Raw genomic sequence first — 23,660 nt, 5'->3', positions numbered from 1 at the left:
GGCTCTGTGTGGCGGGCAGACAGCGAGGCTTTGTACGGTGGGCAAGCAGTGAGGTTCTGTGTAGCGGGTGGGCGTGCAGAGAGGCACGGGCCATTCTGAAGATGTCGGCGGTAAGTTCTTTAAATAATGGCGCCCAGAGTCAGGTTCGCAGTTGGGATTAGGCCTTGGGGGGAGGAGCTAGTGCTGAGGGAGAGGACAGACTCCATCTTGTCCCAGGTTTTGGACCAGAAATCCTATGGCTGGGGCAGTTTGATACTAAAGAAGTGTCTTCAGGTTTTCACTGAAGTTCTGATTTTCTATTTTCAGATGTAGCAGCAGTTTGGACTCTGAGCAATATGTTATAATACACACGTCAACTGCTGCAGAACCTCTTTGACTCTTCTAGTTTAGCTCATGTTTCTAGGGGTCCCATTTTTTCTGTAAAAAGATGTGTACACTGAATGACTGACACCAAGAAACAATAAATGAGTTTGACATTTTATTGATGATTCATTTATTCCCGCTTGATATTATAACACCAACATGTTCTGCGGCGCTGTAAAGGGATGACCATCATTCATATTAGAAGTTGCCAAATTTCCTATCAGTATATTTTTTTAATGTGGGAGGAAACCGGAGTACCCGGAGGAAACCCACGCAGACACGGGGAGAACATACAAACTCCATGCAGACACCAGTGCTAACCACTGAGCCACCGTGCCGCCCAAGAGATGGCAAGAAGATGCCATTATGGTGGAAGACTAAGATGTGACTTTCCACCTGTCTTCTGGATGACTTCATCCATGTGCTGCCATCTTGGATGGTCAGTGATGGATCTTCTCAGGCTTGGGTTACAAGAACTATCTGTAACCTATCAGTATATTTTGGAGTGTAGGAGGAAGCCGGAGTACCCGGAAGAAACCCACGCAGACACGGGGAGAACATACAAACTCCATACAGACATCAGTGCTTACCACTGAGCCACCGTGCCGCCCAAGAGATTGCGAGAAGATGCCATTATGGTGGAAGACTAAGATGTGACTTTCCACCTGTCTTCTTGATGACTTCATCCATGTGCTGCCATCTTGATTGGTCAGTGATGGATCTTCTCAGGCTTGGGTTACAAGTACTATCTGCAATCTATCAGTATATTTTTGGAGTGTGGGAGAACCCGGAGGAAACCCACGCAGACACGGCGAGAATATACAAACTCCATGCAGATACCAGTGCTTACCACTGAGTCACCGTGCCGCCCAAGAGATGGCAAGAAGACGCCATTATGGTGGAAGACTAAGATATGACTTTCCACCGGTCTTCTGGATGACTTCATCCATCTATTGCCATGCTCTGGTCTTCTGGATGACTTTATCCATCTACTGCCATGTTCTGGTCTTCTGGATGACTTCATCCATCTATTGCCATGTTCTGGTCTTCTAGATGACTTCATCCATCTATTGCCATGTTCTGGTCTTCTGGATGACTTCATCCATCTACTGCCATGTTCTGGCTGATTGATCTTCTCAGGTTTGGGTTACGTTACAAGGACCATATCGCTGTCACAGTAGTAGCAGCCAAACTTCTCAGTATTGAGAGAATCTGTCCAACGTCCAAATCTATGGTGGGAGACAAAGCTTGTATTAAAGACTGATCCAAAAGGTCCAAACACATCAAAATCAATGACAGAGCCCCTTTCATTGTAGAAACCTAAAGCCATGAACACATTTACAGAAACATACAAGAATATTTCCCCCCCTCCATGTCCATAGTTTATGCGATCTTACCTGTTCTGGCAGCCAGAGCATTCATACATCACTGGGTAGTGGATCTCCCAATTGTGAAATTCAGTAATGCGTGGGAGATCTGGGTGGATCTGTGCCACCTTCCCACAATATTGCTCCCATAGCTGGTGATGGGCAAATATTCCATTGCCATCAATGATCCAGCAGGCAACATGACACATCTCATGTATCAATGTGTCTCGAAGTCGATCTGAGGAGAAAGCAGCAAATAATTACAATCAGTAAAGACGTACGGAAGATTTCACCACAGATAATCTATAAATTGTGCCCGATGTGAGTCCTACCTGCAGAATCGCAGATTTTATCTGATATCTCAATGAAGGCGTGGCGCTCCCCGTTCTTCATCGTGAAACCGCCGGTGCGGCCAGCTGTTACTCTCAGCCTTTTATTCCAGCTGATGTCCACATCTGCAGGAAGCTACGGAGGTAGGAAAGAGATAATTTAGTATAGAGCAGTATATACTACGGTATATACACGGGGCACACTTACCCTCTTTTCACTATATCCCTATAACCCTATACCTACAGAATATAGAGCTATAGACCATACATAATGTATACACTATCCCTAGCTCTAACTCTTCGTTCACTATTTCCCTATAACCCTATACCTACAGAATATAGGGCTATATACCATACATAATAGATACACTAACCTGCACTCTAATCCTCCGTTCACTATTCCCCTATAACCCTATACCTACAAAATATAGAGGTATATACCATAAATAATGGATACACTAACCCTAGATCTAACCCTTCACCCAATATTCCCTATATCACCCTATACATACAGAATATAGAGGTATACACAATATATACTGGATACACTATCCGTAGTGCTAACCCTCCGTTCACTATTCCCCTATAACCCTATACCTACAAAATATAGAGGTATATACCATAAATAATGGATACACTAACCCTAGATCTAACCCTTCACCCAATATTCCCTATATCACCCTATACATACAGAATATAGAAGTATACACAATATGTACTGGATACACTATCCGTAGTGCTAACCCTCCGTTCACTATTCCCCTATAACCCTATACCTACAAAATATAGAGGTATATACCATAAATAATGGATACACTAACCCTAGATCTAACCCTTCACCCAGTATTCCCTATATCACCCTATACATACAGAATATAGAAGTATACACAATATATACTGGATACACTATCCGTAGTGCTAACCCTCCGTTCACTATTCCCCTATAACCCTAAACCTACAGAATATAGGGCTATATACCATACATACTGGATACACTAACCCTAGCTCTAACCCTTCATCCATTATTCCCGATATTGCCCTATACATACAGAATATTGAGGTATATACCATATATACTAGATACACTATCCCTAGCTCTAACCCTCTGTTCACTATCCCCCTATATCACCCTATACCTACAGAATATAGGGGTATATACAATATATACTATATATACACTGGATAAACTAATCTTACTCTTTAACTCACTATCCCTCATATTGCGCTATATATACTGAATATAGAGGTATATACAATATATACAGGACACACTGATCCTAGCCCTATCCCGTCACCCCCGTACCCCCTACACTGGGCTGTGTGGTATACCTGGTTCTCAAACACGGTCCGGTTAAAAAACTTGTACAGACGTCTCTTCAGCTCCTCCTTGTTCTTATGGAAGCTGGTGACGTATTTGGATGTGGGAGAAGACAGATCTCTCAGGATACAGTAATTGATGGGACACTTCTGTTTCCTGGGGAAAAAAAACATCAAATATACATATATTGAGAGCGCACACGACCTGTAGACAATAACAGCGCCACCTAGTGACCGGATAAAATGAACATAACCCAGATAATACGGATATACAGGAATACATTACCTCGCTGTCTCCTCCTGCACAAAGCTGACTTGGGGAGCATGAGGCTCTTGAGAAAAAAAAAACAAAAATCGTCATTTATTTTTTTGTCGTTTAGTTTTCCTAATCAACAAAAAGTCTAATTTCTTTGAAGGATTTTATGATCCTTCTAGATTCTTTGTTACAGACCTGACTCTATGTATGGCTGTTGAGGAACAGAGCCGACATCTCCTCCATCAAGGCTCCTCTGAGACCTCGGAATAAGTAGATGAGACTGAAGAAAAGAAACACAAAGACACAAAAATGTATAATAAAGAAGCAGCAACGATATAGCGGTATAATCACATAATGCGGCGTAACAGAGCGACCGCGCTGGAGAGAAGCGAGCGCTCACCTGATGGAGATTCTCATCACCGTTGTCGTCCTCTGTGTCGGACGCAGAAACTGTGCGGCATTTTTTCTTGACCTGTAACTGTATAAAAAAAAAAGAATTAAAAAATAAAATAATTTTTGCTTCCAATTTCTATAAACGTTTAACCAAAATGTCTCATTAGCAAGGGTCAATTTTAAAATGTACCAAACTTTGTATATGGTATAAGGATTGGAGCTGGGGTGCAACAGAGGAAACTTACAAGACTATTATTGCCGAACACATAGGGCCTGATCCATTCTTCCAAATTCATCACCATGTTGATGAGTTTGGAAGCAAAAAATATAATTAAATACAAGATAAAAAATATAGAAAAGTGACCTAAAAACCGATAAACGACGAATAGGGCCCATAGTATGGTTAATATATCGGAGTCACCGCTCACCTGGTCATTGCTACCGCTGTTCTCTGTATCAGGATCAATAATAAAGCGACGTTTGCGCATATTTTTAGACATTTTGCTCAACAGAAATGCAAAACAAAATCCAAACTCCACTAACTCTAACACCCTCAGAGAGAATTGTGGCGCGCGCAGGGCTTTTTATCATGTGTTCCAATTGTGACATCATCACCTGTATGACATAATCACTCTATAGAACACTGATATTGTGACATCACTGCCAGGCCATATATGGTTCCATGTGTATTCATTTATACACATATATATATATATGTATATGTGTATACACATATATACATATATATATATGTATATATATATATATATATATATGTATATATGTGCCGCCCCCGCGACAGCCGAAGGGCTGCTCGTATCCAGATCCGCAGTGGCTCAAGGGGTCTCCGGACCCGAGGCGGGGTCGCGCGGATGCTCGAAATGAAAAGGGGGGTAGAAGAAAGGTATTTAGAAAAGGGGGGATGATGGGTGGATTGCATAGTGTTCGTGACGCCACCCGCAGGTCGTGGTAAAGCGGAATACCACCGCTGCTGCGTTTGGGAGAGAGAGGGAGCATCCGTGAGCGATGGAATAGCAGCTGGTGATGTTAACCCCTCCATGGGTAGGGGAAGGTGTCCCGGGGCTCGGTGATGGCAGAGTGGGGACCCGTTGGAGGCAAAGGGGCACAACGTACTCACACAGTCCAGAGATGCTGACACTGACACCGGGTAAACCAAAGTCTTGAATGGCCTGTAGCTTTAGTTCGAACACGCTGGGTCTGTGCCCTTTTGGCATTGCTGGTTGGTCTGAAGCCTTGTCCCTTGGCACTGTGTTTACACTTGGTGGATCCCTTTCATTTAAAACTACTTGGGTCCCGCTCACCTGCATGGCTAGCAGGGTGAGCTTGCTCTCAGGGTTCACGCTTGGGATTTTCTGGACGGTTTTGGGAAGTCCTATCCCTCTCGATGCGCTAGTACCCCGATTTTGGAGCGGGTGGAGAGCGGTTCATGAAGATTCAGTCCTCGTCGGGTGAATTACTGGGCTGCATAAAGCTACTTCCCAGCCTAGGGTCCGCGTACCCCATTGTGCCCTGGCCCCTGCCCGGTTGTTGCACAAGGCTGCTGAACAGCCCTCCATGGCAGTGCCGTGCCCCTTGCCACTACCCCCTGCGACCGGGGTTCCAGCTCCTTCCAGGCCAGGCCAACATCCGGCACCTGGGACGGGTACAGGAGCCCAGCTCCGCAGCGTGACCTGTCACTGCTCACTAACACTCTCTGACTACAACTGACACTTCTGGCCCTACTTCTACCATCCCTCCATCTGGGCGGCCCTATTCCCCTCAGGCTGCCCAATGGGTGTTTGGTGGGTGTGGTGCAGAGTGTGCCTCAGGATTTGTATATACACCAAAGAAACAGGACCCGTAACCAAGGAGGAGCAGGCACCACGCAGAAGGGCAGACTGCACGGTACCCCCGAGATGACCCGACAGGCCAGGGCATCACATATATATTATATACAGTATATATAGAGAGAGAGATACTGCTATCTATACATATACAATAAATATATACTGTATATATAATGTATATATACACATAAAAGCAAACAGCACACTATGGAAGTATCAAAAACATGAACTCCTATCTCACAATGCTGGCGTTTGGGGTTATGCTTCCTTGGTCAACCAAGGAGGAGAGAGGAGGGAGACACACACCAGGTCCAACAAAGGCAGGGGAACACTGTCAAAGGTCTGGTGCAGTTTAATGAGACTCTCCCAGCACCCAGGTTCTGATGCGCCGGTACTCTGAGAAGGAGGAAAAAAATTTGCAACATAGTGAAAGAGTACCTAGCCGACCGTACCAGCGTCCTCTCTGTTGTACAACTATTGGGTATCCAAGCCGGACAAGTGACATGAGCTGTCCCTCTACGCCTTAGAGGTGCTGGCCTGCCTACCTGCCCTGATAGCGTTTGACTAAACGGGTTTTTAGTGCATAATAACTGATAGGCGCATCCACATGTCAACTGAAAATGCTGACAGACTGACTCTAATCAAGATGAACAAGGCCTTTTCCTTTTTTTCTGGTGTATGCCCATGCACCCCTTTCCATCCAGACAAGAATATAAAGTTTATGACTTCTTGTTTTTCGTGTTCTCCTTCTCCTTCACCATATAAACAGGGTGATCATGCGACCATCGCTCTTAATTTTTCAAGGGTGTGAATGATGCCCTAAGGACCAGGGCGCACTCACTGCGAGTGGAAGAAAAGCGATTCCGACAGCTAAATAGGAAAGGGTTCTTTACAGTTAGAGCAGTCAGACTGTGGAATGCCGACCACAAGAGGTAGTAATGGCAGATACTATAACAGCTTTTATAGAAGGGCTGGATGATTTCCTCAGTACACAAAACATTATAACCTAAACAACCTTTCCTATGACCGGAAGAGGTCCACAAGAATATGAAACCTAAAATAATGTAGCCCCAATTTACCAAAGGGTGGAGGTGGGGATACAAAAGAGAGAGGACCACGGATTATCAAAGTGAAATACAAATTTATTGAATATACAAAAAGTGATACAGGACACACAGTGGAAGGAGGCTAGATGGAAACAGCCTACCAGGAAACAACCCACAACAATACCAGGGCACACCACCAGATGGCACAACCTGCTGACAGGCAGCAATAGAGAGAGGGAATAAACAAGGTATAAACTGGCCCGTAGAGAGTCCAAAGGGACAGTGTGAGAAAGACAATTGTACATAGGAGATCTGTAGGATCCCCTAAAAAAGTCCCAGAGGCAGGGGGGCATAAGTGATTAATCTATTTTACCTTGCGTCATGTCAGAGCAGTGATGGTGGATGTGTCCTGGCGTGGGGGCGGGGCCTCGACGCGCGTTTCACCAAAGGCTTCGTCAGGAGGCGTGGCTATAGATTAAAAGTGAAGGGTATAAATAGGGAAGTGTAGGGGCCCATTAGCAAATCGGCGCGCGCAGCGTCATGTTGCCACGCCCCCCCGAACGGCAGGGCACGCCGAGTCCCGTGATCAAAAGCGTGAGAAGGAAGTGACTTCATTCCCACGCTCAGCACGGAGACCCGTCCGAGCCCAGGCCGCAGGGGGGAGGAGGCAGCGCATGACAGAGGCGCGTCTGTGCCAATCAGATGCATAGTAAATGAAGGAGGGACCGGGGACGTCATGGGGAGCTGATAATGAATCACTAGTATGCAAACACAGAGGCGTGTCTGTGCCAATCAGATGCATAGTAAATGAAGGAGGGACCGCGGACGTCATGGGGAGCTGATAATGGATCACTAGTATGCAAACACAGTAGTGTTAGCAGCGCATAGCAGGAGCGCGTCTATGCCAGTCAAATAGGTGTTAGAGAAGCCAGCACGTCATGGGGAGCTGATAGTGGAGCACAAATGTGTGAACACAATAGTATTAGCAGCTAGCATTCAAAGATAAACCAGTCATTGGCTATTACAGCCAAATGCTGCAGCAGGGATAGTATACATCCACATAGAGGGACAGAAAATGTCATGATTGGAATATATCAATGATACAATGATTATTGTATATATGTATAATACCCTCTGGACAGACCAAAGGATATATTAGCAAAGACTGCATGTGTACATAAAATACCTGCACATATGCAATATGGATGCAAAAACCGCAAACATATGCAGGGAATAAATTCACCGTATATAATCAATGAGGGTTAATATATAGTGAAAGGGCCATAAGGCATGTACATATCATAGTATATGTCCATATAAGGGACAAAATAAAATGTATCATAGTCGGAATACATCAAAGTACAAAAAATGGCATACATGCATGTCACCCTCAAAGATGAAAAGACATATGAACGAAATTTATGCATCAAAAACATGCTCACAAAAGCTATGAATCTAGACACGCATGAATATGTAGGAAATACATTTTCCATAAATGGTAAATAGAGTCTATTATATAGTTAGAGGGCCATGGAGCATGTACATATCATGAGGGCATCGACATACATATATACACACCCTTGTATACAGAGAGTGAATACATATCAAAAGTTGTTCAATACAAAAATGACATATACAGAATTATAGGCACAGAATTAATAATCGTGCAGACTTTATCCAATCCGGAATAAAATTGCGAAAGGAAGGGGTCCATGTGGAACAGCATTCCTCAAGGCGGTTGTCCCCGACGTCCCAGGTGATGACATAACTACAACAAGAATGCGAATGGGCGCCTAAGAAAGAGAATAAAAAATTAAAATCCCAAAAAGAACACAAAGACCCACCATAAAATTCGCGCTGTTTACAAAAAAGATTTAAAGCTAACTGCCTCATTAAGGCCCAATGGAGCAACCGTACCCAAGACCGTCATCCATCTTGTCTCCTTTTGCAAAAGTTTGCGTTTAACATCACCCCCCCTGGAGCCAATGTAAACGCGGTCAATACCACGCACACAGAGGCCTCGGGGACTACATCCATGACAGGCCCGGAAATGTTTGGGGATAGTCTTTAGTTTTTCGGGTTCTAAGGACTTGGCCGCGTTCCTAATGTCACGCACATGTTCTTGGGTACGGACACGCAAAGTGCGTGTAGTCATGCCAATATAAATAAGACCGCATGGGCAGGTAAGATGGTAAATGACTGCCTCCGTACCACAAGAAATGGAGTGAACGATTCTGAAGGTCTTACCGCCGCAAGAACTCAGAAAATCAAACTTCTTAGGGATAAACGGACAAGCAGAACATGTGCCGCAAGACGAAGAACCCCAAGGAGGACCAGGACTATCAAAAATAAACTTACTGCGAGGAGAGATGTAATGACTCTTAGTCAACATATCCTTGAGATTACGAGATCTACGCCATGTAATAGCTGGATGTGGGGTAAGAGCCAAGCGCAAATCCCTGTCAGTAAGTAACACAGACCAATGTTTCTCCAGAACATTACGGATCTCATGGGATTCTGCATTGAACATGGTAATAAACCGAATGGTTTGATCAGCAGAATCACCCCGAGATCTATTTCTGGAGAGCAAAGACTGTCTTGTAGTCTGACAGGCACGTTCGTACCCGGCAGTGATGTCTATAGGCCTGTAGCCCCGATCGCGAAATCGGCGCGACAGAACTGATGCCTGCCGATGAAATGTATTGTCATCAGAACAAATTCTCCGAGCCCGGAGAAACTGCCCGACTGGGATAGAGCGCTTGAGCTGCAAGGGATGTGAAGAGGAGAAATGAAGGAGGGAGTTGGTGGAGGTGCTCTTACGAAAAATATCAGTATGTAATGAGCCATCGGGCGTAACAGAAATAGATAAGTCCAAAAAATCAATTGTGTCTCGGCTGTACTTCCATGTCAGTCTAATGTTCCTGTTGTTGTGATTAAGGAGGCCGAGGAAGGTATCAAGTTGTGATGTGGAGCCCTGCCAGATGAACAGGATGTCATCTATGTAGCGCATCCAGGAGATGACTGCCCCATGTCCCTCAGTGTCAAGGACCGTATCCCTTTCCCACAGGCCCAGGAAAAGGTTGGCGTATGAGGGTGCACAAGCAGCCCCCATAGCCGTGCCCTGGAGCTGAAGGAAGGGGCGGTCCTTGAACACGAAAAAATTCCGACTGAGGATGAACCGGAGGAGAAGAATGATGAATTCCTTCAATTCCGGTTCCAAGTTGGTCATGGTGAGAAAAAACTGGGATGCTGCTACACCCTGTTCATGGCGAATAGATGTATAAAGGGACTCCACATCACAACTGACAAGCCACATATCATCCTCAAGAACAACGCCATCAAGCCTCCTAAGAACATCATTCGTGTCCTGAACAAAGGATGGTAAGGTCAGGACACTTTGCTGCAAATAAAAATCAATAAACTGACAAGCAGGTTCACAAAGACCCCCAATCCCTGAAACTATGGGTCTCCCCGGTGGGGACCGGGGGTCCTTGTGAACCTTAGGAAGAAGGTAAAACGTAGGAATGGTAGGACAGGCAGGATACAAGGCATCCCGCATTTTAGATGTAATAGCCCTACCCTCAACTCCATCATCAAGGAGGGATCTCAGCTCCTGAGAAAAGGTAGCTAAGGGAGAGCAGGATAAGCGCTTATAGCACTGCTTGTCATTGAGCAATCTAAAAGCCTCATCCTCATACATGCGCACCGGCCACAACACAACATTCCCGCCTTTATCCGCAGGTTTTATCACTATGTCGGTTAGTCCTTTAAGGGAGCGGATGGCCGCCCTTTCAGTGTGAGAAAGATTGTCATGATGGATGTGAGTCCGCAAGCGAGAAAACTCGTCCCGGACCAGCCGCACAAAGATCTCAATTTGAGGACAGCCGTATTTGGGCGGGAAGTGCTGTGAGTGGCGGTGCAGATGCGTGGGGACAGAGGAATTAGGGGGGGCATCATGTTCCTGGGCCAAGGACTCAAGGTCCCTAAGGGCCTGGAGCTCTACGTCAGAAAAGGAGGATGGAACCTCCGAAGAGAAATACTTTTTGAATGTTAATTTTCTTGCAAAAAGCTCCAGGTCCTTGATGGCCTCAAAACAATCAAATTTACTGACCGGTGCGAAAGAAAGACCACGAGATAGTACAGTGATCTGTGATGATGTGAGTACATGCGGGGACAAATTGATTACCTTTAGAATCTCCTGTTGGTCCTTTTCCTGGTGTTGTAACCATGGGGTTGTCCCCGCCCTGTAGATGTTTTTATTTGTAGAGATGTAGGACCAGGAGCCTCTCCAGGGGCTGACCGTTTTCCTAAAAAACGAGTAGAACATTCTTCCTCCGAAAGAGAAGAGACACTGGAGGCCGACTGTAGGCGAGGGGCGCCCCTAGATCCCAAATGCCAGCGGTAGACCTGATTGCACTGATAATCATTAAGATCACGCTGGAATTTTTTGGCCTTAGAGGCCTGGATATCACGTTCCCACTTATCAAGTGTTTCCTCTAAGGAGCACTCAAAAGTTTTCAAATCCTCAGCAGAAAGAGCAGTCTGCAGCTTGGACCTGATGTTCTCAATATCTTTCTCAAGAGTGTCCAAGCTCCTTTTGTCCGCACCAATGAGAAGTTCCAAAAGAGTGAGGGAACACTTAGAAAGTGCCTCCTCCCACCTGTCAGAAAAGGTGGTATCCTGCACACCAAGGGTGGGAAAAAGCTGTACCCTCAAACCCCTAGGAATTATATTTTTCTGCGGGTAGTTCTCTAAAGCAGCCTTGTTCCACCACACCTTGACACGTTTCTTGAGAAGAGACTTAATTTCTAGCTTTAAATCAGTAACATTCTGTGTTTCCGTACCAACCGTGGCCTGTTCGCCAAATACAGCACTGAGTTGTGATACCCAGGCTCTGTCACGTTTTTTAAAATCCATGAACCCTGTATGGGATTCTGTGGAACAAGAAAATCAACATAACCTAAACAACCTTTCCTATGACCGGAAGAGGTCCACAAGAATATGAAACCTAAAATAATGTAGCCCCAATTTACCAAAGGGTGGAGGTGGGGATACAAAAGAGAGAGGACCACGGATTATCAAAGTGAAATACAAATTTATTGAATATACAAAAAGTGATACAGGACACACAGTGGAAGGAGGCTAGATGGAAACAGCCTACCAGGAAACAACCCACAACAATACCAGGGCACACCACCAGATGGCACAACCTGCTGACAGGCAGCAATAGAGAGAGGGAATAAACAAGGTATAAACTGGCCCGTAGAGAGTCCAAAGGGACAGTGTGAGAAAGACAATTGTACATAGGAGATCTGTAGGATCCCCTAAAAAAGTCCCAGAGGCAGGGGGGCATAAGTGATTAATCTATTTTACCTTGCGTCATGTCAGAGCAGTGATGGTGGATGTTTCCTGGCGTGGGGGCGGGGCCTCGACGCGCGTTTCACCAAAGGCTTCGTCAGGAGGCGTGGCTATAGATTAAAAGTGAAGGGTATAAATAGGGAAGTGTAGGGGCCCATTAGCAAATCGGCGCGCGCAGCGTCATGTTGCCACGCCCCCCCGAACGGCAGGGCACGCCGAGTCCCGTGATCAAAAGCGTGAGAAGGAAGTGACTTCATTCCCACGCTCAGCACGGAGACCCGTCCGAGCCCAGGCCGCAGGGGGGAGGAGGCAGCGCATGACAGAGGCGCGTCTGTGCCAATCAGATGCATAGTAAATGAAGGAGGGACCGGGGACGTCATGGGGAGCTGATAATGAATCACTAGTATGCAAACACAGAGGCGTGTCTGTGCCAATCAGATGCATAGTAAATGAAGGAGGGACCGCGGACGTCATGGGGAGCTGATAATGGATCACTAGTATGCAAACACAGTAGTGTTAGCAGCGCATAGCAGGAGCGCGTCTATGCCAGTCAAATAGGTGTTAGAGAAGCCAGCACGTCATGGGGAGCTGATAGTGGAGCACAAATGTGTGAACACAATAGTATTAGCAGCTAGCATTCAAAGATAAACCAGTCATTGGCTATTACAGCCAAATGCTGCAGCAGGGATAGTATACATCCACATAGAGGGACAGAAAATGTCATGATTGGAATATATCAATGATACAATGATTATTGTATATATGTATAATACCCTCTGGACAGACCAAAGGATATATTAGCAAAGACTGCATGTGTACATAAAATACCTGCACATATGCAATATGGATGCAAAAACCGCAAACATATGCAGGGAATAAATTCACCGTATATAATCAATGAGGGTTAATATATAGTGAAAGGGCCATAAGGCATGTACATATCATAGTATATGTCCATATAAGGGACAAAATAAAATGTATCATAGTCGGAATACATCAAAGTACAAAAAATGGCATACATGCATGTCACCCTCAAAGATGAAAAGACATATGAACGAAATTTATGCATCAAAAACATGCTCACAAAAGCTATGAATCTAGACACGCATGAATATGTAGGAAATACATTTTCCATAAATGGTAAATAGAGTCTATTATATAGTTAGAGGGCCATGGAGCATGTACATATCATGAGGGCATCGACATACATATATACACACCCTTGTATACAGAGAGTGAATACATATCAAAAGTTGTTCAATACAAAAATGACATATACAGAATTATAGGCACAGAATTAATAATCGTGCAGACTTTATCCAATCCGGAATAAAATTGCGAAAGGAAGGGGTCCATGTGGAACAGCATTCCTCAAGGCGGTTGTCCCCGACGTCCCAGGTGATGACATAACTACAACAAGAATGCGAATGGGCGCCTAAGAAAGAGAATAAAAAATTAAAATCCCAAAAAGAACACAAAGACCCACCATAAAATTCGCGCTGTTTACAAAAAAGATTTAAAGCTAACTGCCTCATTAAGGCCCAATGGAGCAACCGTACCCAAGACCGTCATCCATCTTGTCTCCTTTTGCAAAAGTTTGCGTTTAACATCACCCCCCCTGGAGCCAATGTAAACGCGGTCAATACCACGCACACAGAGGCCTCGGGGACTACATCCATGACAGGCCCGGAAATGTTTGGGGATAGTCTTTAGTTTTTCGGGTTCTAAGGACTTGGCCGCGTTCCTAATGTCACGCACATGTTCTTGGGTACGGACACGCAAAGTGCGTGTAGTCATGCCAATATAAATAAGACCGCATGGGCAGGTAAGATGGTAAATGACTGCCTCCGTACCACAAGAAATGGAGTGAACGATTCTGAAGGTCTTACCGCCGCAAGAACTCAGAAAATCAAACTTCTTAGGGATAAACGGACAAGCAGAACATGTGCCGCAAGACGAAGAACCCCAAGGAGGACCAGGACTATCAAAAATAAACTTACTGCGAGGAGAGATGTAATGACTCTTAGTCAACATATCCTTGAGATTACGAGATCTACGCCATGTAATAGCTGGATGTGGGGTAAGAGCCAAGCGCAAATCCCTGTCAGTAAGTAACACAGACCAATGTTTCTCCAGAACATTACGGATCTCATGGGATTCTGCATTGAACATGGTAATAAACCGAATGGTTTGATCAGCAGAATCACCCCGAGATCTATTTCTGGAGAGCAAAGACTGTCTTGTAGTCTGACAGGCACGTTCGTACCCGGCAGTGATGTCTATAGGCCTGTAGCCCCGATCGCGAAATCGGCGCGACAGAACTGATGCCTGCCGATGAAATGTATTGTCATCAGAACAAATTCTCCGAGCCCGGAGAAACTGCCCGACTGGGATAGAGCGCTTGAGCTGCAAGGGATGTGAAGAGGAGAAATGAAGGAGGGAGTTGGTGGAGGTGCTCTTACGAAAAATATCAGTATGTAATGAGCCATCGGGCGTAACAGAAATAGATAAGTCCAAAAAATCAATTGTGTCTCGGCTGTACTTCCATGTCAGTCTAATGTTCCTGTTGTTGTGATTAAGGAGGCCGAGGAAGGTATCAAGTTGTGATGTGGAGCCCTGCCAGATGAACAGGATGTCATCTATGTAGCGCATCCAGGAGATGACTGCCCCATGTCCCTCAGTGTCAAGGACCGTATCCCTTTCCCACAGGCCCAGGAAAAGGTTGGCGTATGAGGGTGCACAAGCAGCCCCCATAGCCGTGCCCTGGAGCTGAAGGAAGGGGCGGTCCTTGAACACGAAAAAATTCCGACTGAGGATGAACCGGAGGAGAAGAATGATGAATTCCTTCAATTCCGGTTCCAAGTTGGTCATGGTGAGAAAAAACTGGGATGCTGCTACACCCTGTTCATGGCGAATAGATGTATAAAGGGACTCCACATCACAACTGACAAGCCACATATCATCCTCAAGAACAACGCCATCAAGCCTCCTAAGAACATCATTCGTGTCCTGAACAAAGGATGGTAAGGTCAGGACACTTTGCTGCAAATAAAAATCAATAAACTGACAAGCAGGTTCACAAAGACCCCCAATCCCTGAAACTATGGGTCTCCCCGGTGGGGACCGGGGGTCCTTGTGAACCTTAGGAAGAAGGTAAAACGTAGGAATGGTAGGACAGGCAGGATACAAGGCATCCCGCATTTTAGATGTAATAGCCCTACCCTCAACTCCATCATCAAGGAGGGATCTCAGCTCCTGAGAAAAGGTAGCTAAGGGAGAGCAGGATAAGCGCTTATAGCACTGCTTGTCATTGAGCAATCTAAAAGCCTCATCCTCATACATGCGCACCGGCCACAACACAACATTCCCGCCTTTATCCGCAGGTTTTATCACTATGTCGGTTAGTCCTTAAAAACCTTCTTCATGTTGTTTCATTGCAGTAGTGAGACTATTGTCTTCACACTAGTCAGGTTGAGTTTAGGGCCAGCGAAGCTTTGGACACGTGGCGGCCCATGGGGAAAAGATCAATCTAGTGAATTTAAGGAGTGCAGGGATCAGACTCAAGTGAGTGTTAAGGTACTATCACACATAACGAGATCGCTAGCGAGATCGCAGCTGAGTCACGGTTTCCGTGACGCAGTAGCGATCCCGTTAGCGATCTTGTTATGTGTGACACCTACCAGCGATCAGGCCCCTGCTGTGAAATCTCTAGTCGTTGCTGAATGGTCCAGGCCATTTTCTTCAAAGGCGATGTCCTGCTGGGCAGGACACATCGCTGTGTTTGATACTGTGTGACAAGGTCACAGTGACTGCTGAGATCATTATACAGGTCGCTACTGTGACCTGTATCGTTCCTGCATCGCTGGTAAGATCTGACTGTGTGACATCTCACCTGCGATCTACCAGCGACCTACCTGCGATCCCTATCAGGTCGCATCGTTTTCGGGATCGCTGGTAAGTCGTTGTGTGTGACTGGGCCTTTAGGGTTGACTTTATCTCCTTCTCCCTATTGTTAGGTCCTTTCTTTGTACTTATCCTTGTTGTTCCCTTTGTGTTGTGGCACTGGCTGGGTGCCCTCTCACAGCCAGTGTGACATCTAAGTGCGAAAACCACAGATAGCAATTGTACAAGAAAATTGGATGTCTGAATGCTACCACTACGGCTCTATTCTTTGTCTATGTGACTGCCCAAGATTTCTCAGTATATCACTCAATTATCTTCTCTGGTCTCATAGACGATGATTGTAGAGGTGGATTGCGTATGGCGCAAACGTGGCATATTGGAGCCTGTTCTCGGGATCGGTGGAGCTTTTGGTCGTGGAAACATCTTTACAGCACTTATGTTTTTCCATTGTGAATTACATTTGTTGTTTACTCTTATCAGCTATTTGAGGTTGACAAAAAGTCTAGCAAAATATTCCAACCCCCAAAAATTACTACTTTATCTCTTATTTCTACAGTTCAGAGAAACTCCAGAAACTTTTACGCACACGTGACTGATGGTAACTTTTTTTTTTTTTCTTTATTGCTCCTTTAATAGCGGGTTTCATCATCGTCATCATTACTCTGATTCACAGCACAACAAATAAACACTTTTTGTCTGCTACTTGGCAAAAATCATGTGCGCTATACTAAATCGAATGCGCTGAATCCAAATCTGAAGTTAGTTTTTTTGTAGCACGTCAGGATATTAAGTTATTCCAATTTTTGTGAAAATTAAAATAAGCAATTAATAAAGATACAGAATCGTTATGTCCCACAGTTTCACAACATGTATTATCATTTTTATTGAAAAAGAAGTATAGGTAAATAAACCAAAAAACTTAAAAATCACTTATAGTAGCTTAAGAAATCGCCTTGAACTCAGCAGAGTACTTTTAAAAGTGATTCAGGCACTTGCTTTTGCGCTTGTGAGTGATCCTAGTGGCCCGTTGCAAAAACCAGCAGTAATCGCCCATCATGTTGGGGTTAAAGCGACCTGGGTATCTTTTTTCCATAGTAGAAATGTCCTGGTGGAATCTCTCACCATGTTCATCACTGACATTACCCATATTTGGAGGAAAGAAGTCAAGATGTGAATGTAGGAAATGCATTTTCAATGACATTTGGGCACCATGCATTTCGTATGCTTGAAGCATATTGTCTATTAGTTCAGCATAGTTTTCTGCTCTTTCGTTTCCAAGGAAGTTTTGAACTACTAATATAAATGCATCCCATGCAGTTAGTTCAAGTGGGGTGAGTTCTTTCTTGAAGATTTCATCGTGGATTAGTTGGTGGATTTCAGGACCAATAAAGATTCCCGCTTTGAGTTTGGCCTCAGTTTTCAATGCACTAAACTTTTCCTTCAGATATTTAAATCCATTCCCTTGACGATCCATTGCTACTACAAAATTTTTCATTAGTCCTAGTTTAATGTGAAGAGGTGGAAGATAAACTTTAAGTGGATCGACAAGTGATTCGTGTTGAACATTGTGCTTACCAATCTTATGTTCATCTCTATTGGGCCACCGTTTAATTTTATAATGGTTGTTGTCATCTCGACTGTTCCATAGGCACAGAAAGCACATATGCTTAGTGTAACCTAACTGCAAACCAAGGACTAGTGCAACAACTTTGAGGTCAGCACAAATGTTCCATTGATGTTCTGAATATTTAATCAATTTCAGAATGATCTGCATAGAAGCATAGGTCTCTTTCATTCCAACCGCATGTGCAATGGGGACAGATGGCTTTTCATTGCCATTGTGCAACAGAACAGCTTTCAAGCTTGCTTTACTAGAGTCTATGAACAGTCTCCATTGATCTGGAAAATGTCTACAACCCAACTCTAGCATAAGCCCATAGGTCCGGGGAGGTCAACGAATGTGTGTAAGAATATCTTCAACAATGCCTGAATAGGCGTATGGCCTTTTCTAAGTATAACTCAAAATCTGGACGTGCTGTGCAAATTCTGAGTTCATATTTGGAATCAGCATGTTCAAATTAGTAAAGAACACATGTTTTACCCTCAGTAGCAAAAACATTGTTGTGCTGTGTTATTTTTACTTTCCTCTAAAAGAAACACATACGGTATCATGCCAATGTCAGTGTTTCACTTATGGATACGCTGCCAGCATGTAAGGCGTGCAACTTATCTGCCTGACATCTGATAACTAGAGGGAAATCAACAGCAAAATGCAGTCTACACATATACAGGGATGGGGGGGCACAAATGTGACGACTGGACATTTAAAAAGTCAAAATAAGATAAAATACCAGGAAAAGTCTGTCTGTTATATGTTATATTGCTACAAGTGCAATTACTTTCCATTCTCAACGGATACATGTAAGACTTTCACTCTATTGAATGGCCTCATCGATTGGAGACCATCCATCATCCATTTAGATATTTGATTCTTAATTCAAGAACTAGGTAGAATCCCAAGAAGCCAAAATCAGAAACAATTTGGAAATTTCCAACATTTCATATGTCGCGGGCGGGGAGGAGGGTGTCAGCACACCGCGCTCACCCCTTCTGCTCGGGTCCGGCAGCTGCTCCTGGTGGCTCGAGCCGTGGGCCGGATCCCGGGGTGTCTCGAGCGACACTCCTCGCCCGTGAGTGAAAGGGGGGTGTTTGATGTGGGGATTGTTATAGTTCGTGACGCCACCCACGGTTGTGGTGATTGCACCACCGCTGCTCAGTGTGGGGGTCCCGGGGATGGTGATGCGGAGCAGCCAGGTGTTGTGTTGCCCCTCCGTGGGTAGGGGTTGGTGATCCCGGGGCCCGGTGATGAGATGTGAAGTGTAGGGCCTGGAGGGCGCAGGGACGCGGGGGCAGCGCTGTGCCTTGCGGCACTATGGTACTCACTCAGCCTGACACACGGACACAGTTTGTACGGTAAACCAACGGCTGGTAGGACGGTCCCACAGACGGCTGCACCTGCACTCCCGGTAGGTAGCGGTGACGTTTCTCTTCCTTGCACCTATGTTGTCTGATGGTAGCGGTGGATTCCCTCCGGTTACCCGCTCCCCGACTGCAATCTGGGCCGGAGGAGCTCTACACTTTTGCCCGCAGGCGCTGGCCCTGGGGAAACTGGTGCCTTGGCGGTGGCGGTGTCTCCCCGGTAATGGTCGGGCTGTTGCCGTCAATCGGGACTTGGTTGCTGGGGGAATCTGCGTCCCCGTCACTGACGGATTTGGCAAATTTGGCGACTCCTAGCCTTGCCGGGGTCCGAGAGGCCCCTGCCCTGGTGCTGACTGTCCTTCGGAACACTGCTCCAGACCACCGGGCACATAGCCAACGGGGTCCTTCCAGGAACTTCCAAACGGTCCCCCTCCAAACAGTCACCGCCGTTGATGACCTTGCTGTTCTGGCCCTACACAAAGCTGGGCTCTCAGGCTGTCTTCCTTCGCTGTCACTTTACTTGCTTTCCGTCTTTTCTACTTTCCTCCCTTAACTCCTCCACTTTAGCTCCTCTTTACTCTTGCCCTGCCTGGGCTTCACTCCTTCCACTTCCTCCTCCCTGACAGAACTGCCTGGTTTCTTCCTGCCTCCAGTGTTGTGAGCTCCTTGGTGGGCGGAGCCAACCGCCTGGCCCACCCCCTGGTGTGCATCATCAACCTCTGGAGGAAGGCAACAAGGATTTGTAGTTAGCAGGTGTGCCTACCTGGAGTGTGGGGTGTGGTGGTGTTGTGACTTGTGTCCCCTGGCTTGCCCAGGGCGACACATTCCCCCTTAGCAAAATGCAGACCGTCCACGGGCTGCCGTCCTACACCGGTTTTATTTTTCTGTAAAAGGGGATAACAAGGGTTAATCAAACATAAATGACATTTTTAATCAAACTCTTCCCAAGACGGGAGGCACATTTACTTAAACGTTGCAACGGTATACGGTCACGGTTTCCGCTCTCTCCCACCCAAGCAACCTGGCCCTGATGCTGTCCCTAAAGCCCAGGCAGCACCCCTTGACCCACAGTCCAGCACAAGTCACCCGAGCGGGATCTGTCCTTCCCCTCCAGAGGGTAGCCACCGGTTCCTTTGGTGGCTGGGCCCTGGCCTGCTCTGCTCAGGGCCCTCCCTCCAACCTGCCTCTCCGGAGGCGGCACTGCGGAAACGGTAACGGTACCCAACATATTTACAAGCCACTTAACGTTTGTGGTTGCCCTGCAGAGTTCACGGGCTTGTCCATGGATAGTTCCCATGCATTTTAAACGGTCCCCACGGGGACAACGGTGCCGGCTCCGGCCGGTTGCAAATCAACACAGCAAATCAGGTGAAAAACTCGGTCATTTTCATTTTCATCATTTCAAACTTTCAAACTTAACAAACAAACAGCAAACTTCTGGTGGTCCCCACGGGGACGGTGCAACGGGCATCCGCTGCCCTACTCCGGTCCGTCTGCGGCTTCTTCCGAGGGAGGGGGTGCAGAGCTCACCTTGCTCTCCGGGCTGCCCCTCAGCTTCACATCCAGGGCAAACCACCCCCTCTCTCCGCAGTGCCGAGTATACCGCACCATGTCTCCCGGTATCAAATTGCGGCCAGGATGCTCTTCGGGCAGGTGAGCATGTACATCCCGCCGGGCTACAAACACCTCGGCCTCCAGGCCCGGTTCGTATATGAACCCGTAGCCCCGGCGGATATCGAATCGCCTCACCTGCCCCTCGTAGAACGGGCCCCGGACACGGAAGGTCGCTTGCCGCAGGTTTTCCTTCTCCCTTATGGCTCGGGCCACCAGCTCGGCTTTCTTTCGCTCCCTCTCCGCGATCTCCAGGCCCAGCTTGGTCGGCTCCCTGTCCCAGTATGGTTCCGGCGCACGGGTTGAGCCCCGCGGGACATCCAGCACGTTACCCACTGTCAGGAAGGTGGGTAGCGTATCCCGCGGTGTCATGGCCTTGGGCGCTGCCTTGCAGCGACAACCCGGCGCCACCTCAGCCGAGGTGTGGGGGATGGGCACAGGGGCTGTAGTGCTTTAATAGCCCGCTCCTTTAACACAGCAAAGTCCACATCAGGGTGTTCTAGGGCCCACAGCCGGAGTTGTTTACGATCCTCAGGGGACCTCATCCCCTGCGCAAATTGCTCCACTAACATCTTGTTGCTATCCGCCTCATTAATAGAGTTCACCCGCTTCAGCGTGCGGAGGGCGGTCTGCAGACGTAGAGCATAGTCCCGAATGCTATCCCCAGCTCGTTGCCGGCACTGGTAAAACTGCATCCTCAGCTCAGCTTCGGTCCGGGTCTCGAAGGCAGTCTGTAGCCTCTCGAAGATGGCGGCTACAGAGAGCCGGTCCCCCTCGGCCCAGGTCTCCGCTTCCTGCTCCGCCGCACCGGTTAACTGGCCTAGCACTATCGCCGCACGTTGCTTATCAGTCAGGGGATACAGCTCTAGCAACGGGTTAAGCTTCTTCCGGAAAGCCTGTAGGGCATCCGGTTTCCCGTCATACTGCGGTAGCCAGGCAGCTCCGGGTGCATAGGGCAAGGAAAACGGCATGACCTGAGCAAGCGCGGGGGCCGCGGCACCTCCCGCCGGTACAACCGGGACTTGGGCAGGCCCATTCCCATCCGCGGGTGCCGCTGCGGCTGCGACCACCGCTCCTCCAGCGGCTCCGTCGGGCGCAGACATCTTGTTTCCGTCCCCCTTAGCTCTTTCCGGCCCCTCCTCTCTCGGGGCGGGGTTTTGGCCTTCGCGCCTCTACTGCTCGAGAAGACGCTCGAGCGGGAACTTTTCGCGCCAAAGATGGCGGCTTCTGAAATTTTTCTGCCGGATGCCTCCGGCGGTAACAAGGCGCACCTCTACCTGACGGCAGAGCGGTAAGATCCTGTTCATGACGCCAAGTTGTCGCGGGCGGGGAGGAGGGTGTCAGCACACCGCGCTCACCCCTTCTGCTCGGGTCCGGCAGCTGCTCCTGGTGGCTCGAGCCGTGGGCCGGATCCCGGGGTGTCTCGAGCGACACTCCTCGCCCGTGAGTGAAAGGGGGGTGTTTGATGTGGGGATTGTTATAGTTCGTGACGCCACCCACGGTTGTGGTGATTGCACCACCGCTGCTCAGTGTGGGGGTCCCGGGGATGGTGATGCGGAGCAGCCAGGTGTTGTGTTGCCCCTCCGTGGGTAGGGGTTGGTGATCCCGGGGCCCGGTGATGAGATGTGAAGTGTAGGGCCTGGAGGGCGCAGGGACGCGGGGGCAGCGCTGTGCCTTGCGGCACTATGGTACTCACTCAGCCTGACACACGGACACAGTTTGTACGGTAAACCAACGGCTGGTAGGACGGTCCCACAGACGGCTGCACCTGCACTCCCGCAGGCGCTGGCCCTGGGGAAACTGGTGCCTTGGCGGTGGCGGTGTCTCCCCGGTAATGGTCGGGCTGTTGCCGTCAATCGGGACTTGGTTGCTGGGGGATCTGTGTCCCCGTCACTGACGGATTTGGCAAATTTGGCGACTCCTAGCCTTGCCGGGGTCCGAGAGGCCCCTGCCCTGGTGCTGACTGTCCTTCGGAACACTGCTCCAGACCACCGGGCACACAGCCAACGGGGTCCTTCCAGGAACTTCCAAACGGTCCCCCTCCAAACAGTCACCGCCGTTGCTGACCTTGCTGTTCTGGCCCTACACAAAGCTGGGCTCTCAGGCTGTCTTCCTTCGCTGTCACTTTACTTGCTTTCCGTCTTTTCTACTTTCCTCCCTTAACTCCTCCACTTTAGCTCCTCTTTACTCTTGCCCTGCCTGGGCTTCACTCCTTCCACTTCCTCCTCCCTGACAGAACTGCCTGGTTTCTTCCTGCCTCCAGTGTTGTGAGCTCCTTGGTGGGCGGAGCCAACCGCCTGGCCCACCCCCTGGTGTGCATCATCAACCTCTGGAGGAAGGCAACAAGGATTTGTAGTTAGCAGGTGTGCCTACCTGGAGTGTGGGGTGTGGTGGTGTTGTGACTTGTGTCCCCTGGCTTGCCCAGGGCGACACACATATAATTCCTACAAATTACTTTTGACTCCTAACTGGCCTGCAAGTAGAGAGAGACAGACCCTGCATTATACATGGAGGGCAAGTAGAGAGAGACAGACCCTGCACTACACATGGAGGACAGGTAGAGAGTGACAGATCCCACACTATACATGGAGGAGAGGTAGAGAGTGACGGATCCCACACTACACATGGAGGGCAAGTAGAGAGTGACGGATCCCACACTACACATGGAGGACAGGTAGAGAGTGACAGATCCCACACTACACATGGGGGACAGGTAGAGAGTGACAGACCCCACACTATACATGGGGGACAGGTAGAGAGTGACAGACCCCACACTACACATGGGGGACAGGTAGAGAGTGACAGACCCCACACTATACATGGGGGACAGGTAGAGAGTGACAGACCCCACACTATACATGGGGGACAGGTAGAGAGTGACAGACCCCACA

The 23,660-nt window shown here is 47.7% G+C and overlaps 1 protein-coding gene across 1 annotated transcript; it reads right to left on the bottom strand.

The window, feature by feature from the left end:
• Positions 1 to 503: 503 nt before the first annotated feature.
• LOC142249102 (germ cell nuclear acidic protein-like) lies at positions 504 to 4,534 on the bottom strand. Its single transcript, XM_075320695.1, has 8 exons — positions 4,454 to 4,534; positions 4,033 to 4,110; positions 3,828 to 3,912; positions 3,663 to 3,708; positions 3,389 to 3,533; positions 2,063 to 2,195; positions 1,761 to 1,968; positions 504 to 1,592 (listed from the first exon to the last, which is right to left on the bottom strand). The coding sequence occupies exons 1-8, from the start codon at positions 4,523 to 4,525 to the stop codon at positions 1,511 to 1,513; spliced, it is 849 nt and encodes a 282-aa protein (XP_075176810.1). The 5' UTR covers positions 4,526 to 4,534; the 3' UTR covers positions 504 to 1,510.
• Between the last annotated feature and the right edge of the window lie 19,126 nt (positions 4,535 to 23,660).

This window comes from Anomaloglossus baeobatrachus, chromosome 8 (assembly GCF_048569485.1).
Source record: "Anomaloglossus baeobatrachus isolate aAnoBae1 chromosome 8, aAnoBae1.hap1, whole genome shotgun sequence".
NCBI lineage: Eukaryota > Metazoa > Chordata > Amphibia > Anura > Aromobatidae > Anomaloglossus > Anomaloglossus baeobatrachus.
Note: the sequence above shows the minus strand (reverse complement) of the source record. Positions and strands in the feature narration are given on the sequence as shown.

Coding starts and splice junctions, on each gene's coding strand:
- LOC142249102 (XM_075320695.1), bottom strand. CDS start 4,525: ATGTCTAAAAATATGCGCAAACGTCGCTTTATTATTGATCCTGATACA. Junction 4,111..4,453: donor ACAGCGGTAGCAATGACCAG/GTGAGCGGTGAC, acceptor TTTTTTATACAG/TTACAGGTCAAGAAAAAATG. Junction 2,196..3,388: donor GGACCGTGTTTGAGAACCAG/GTATACCACACA, acceptor CTACCTCCGTAG/CTTCCTGCAGATGTGGACAT.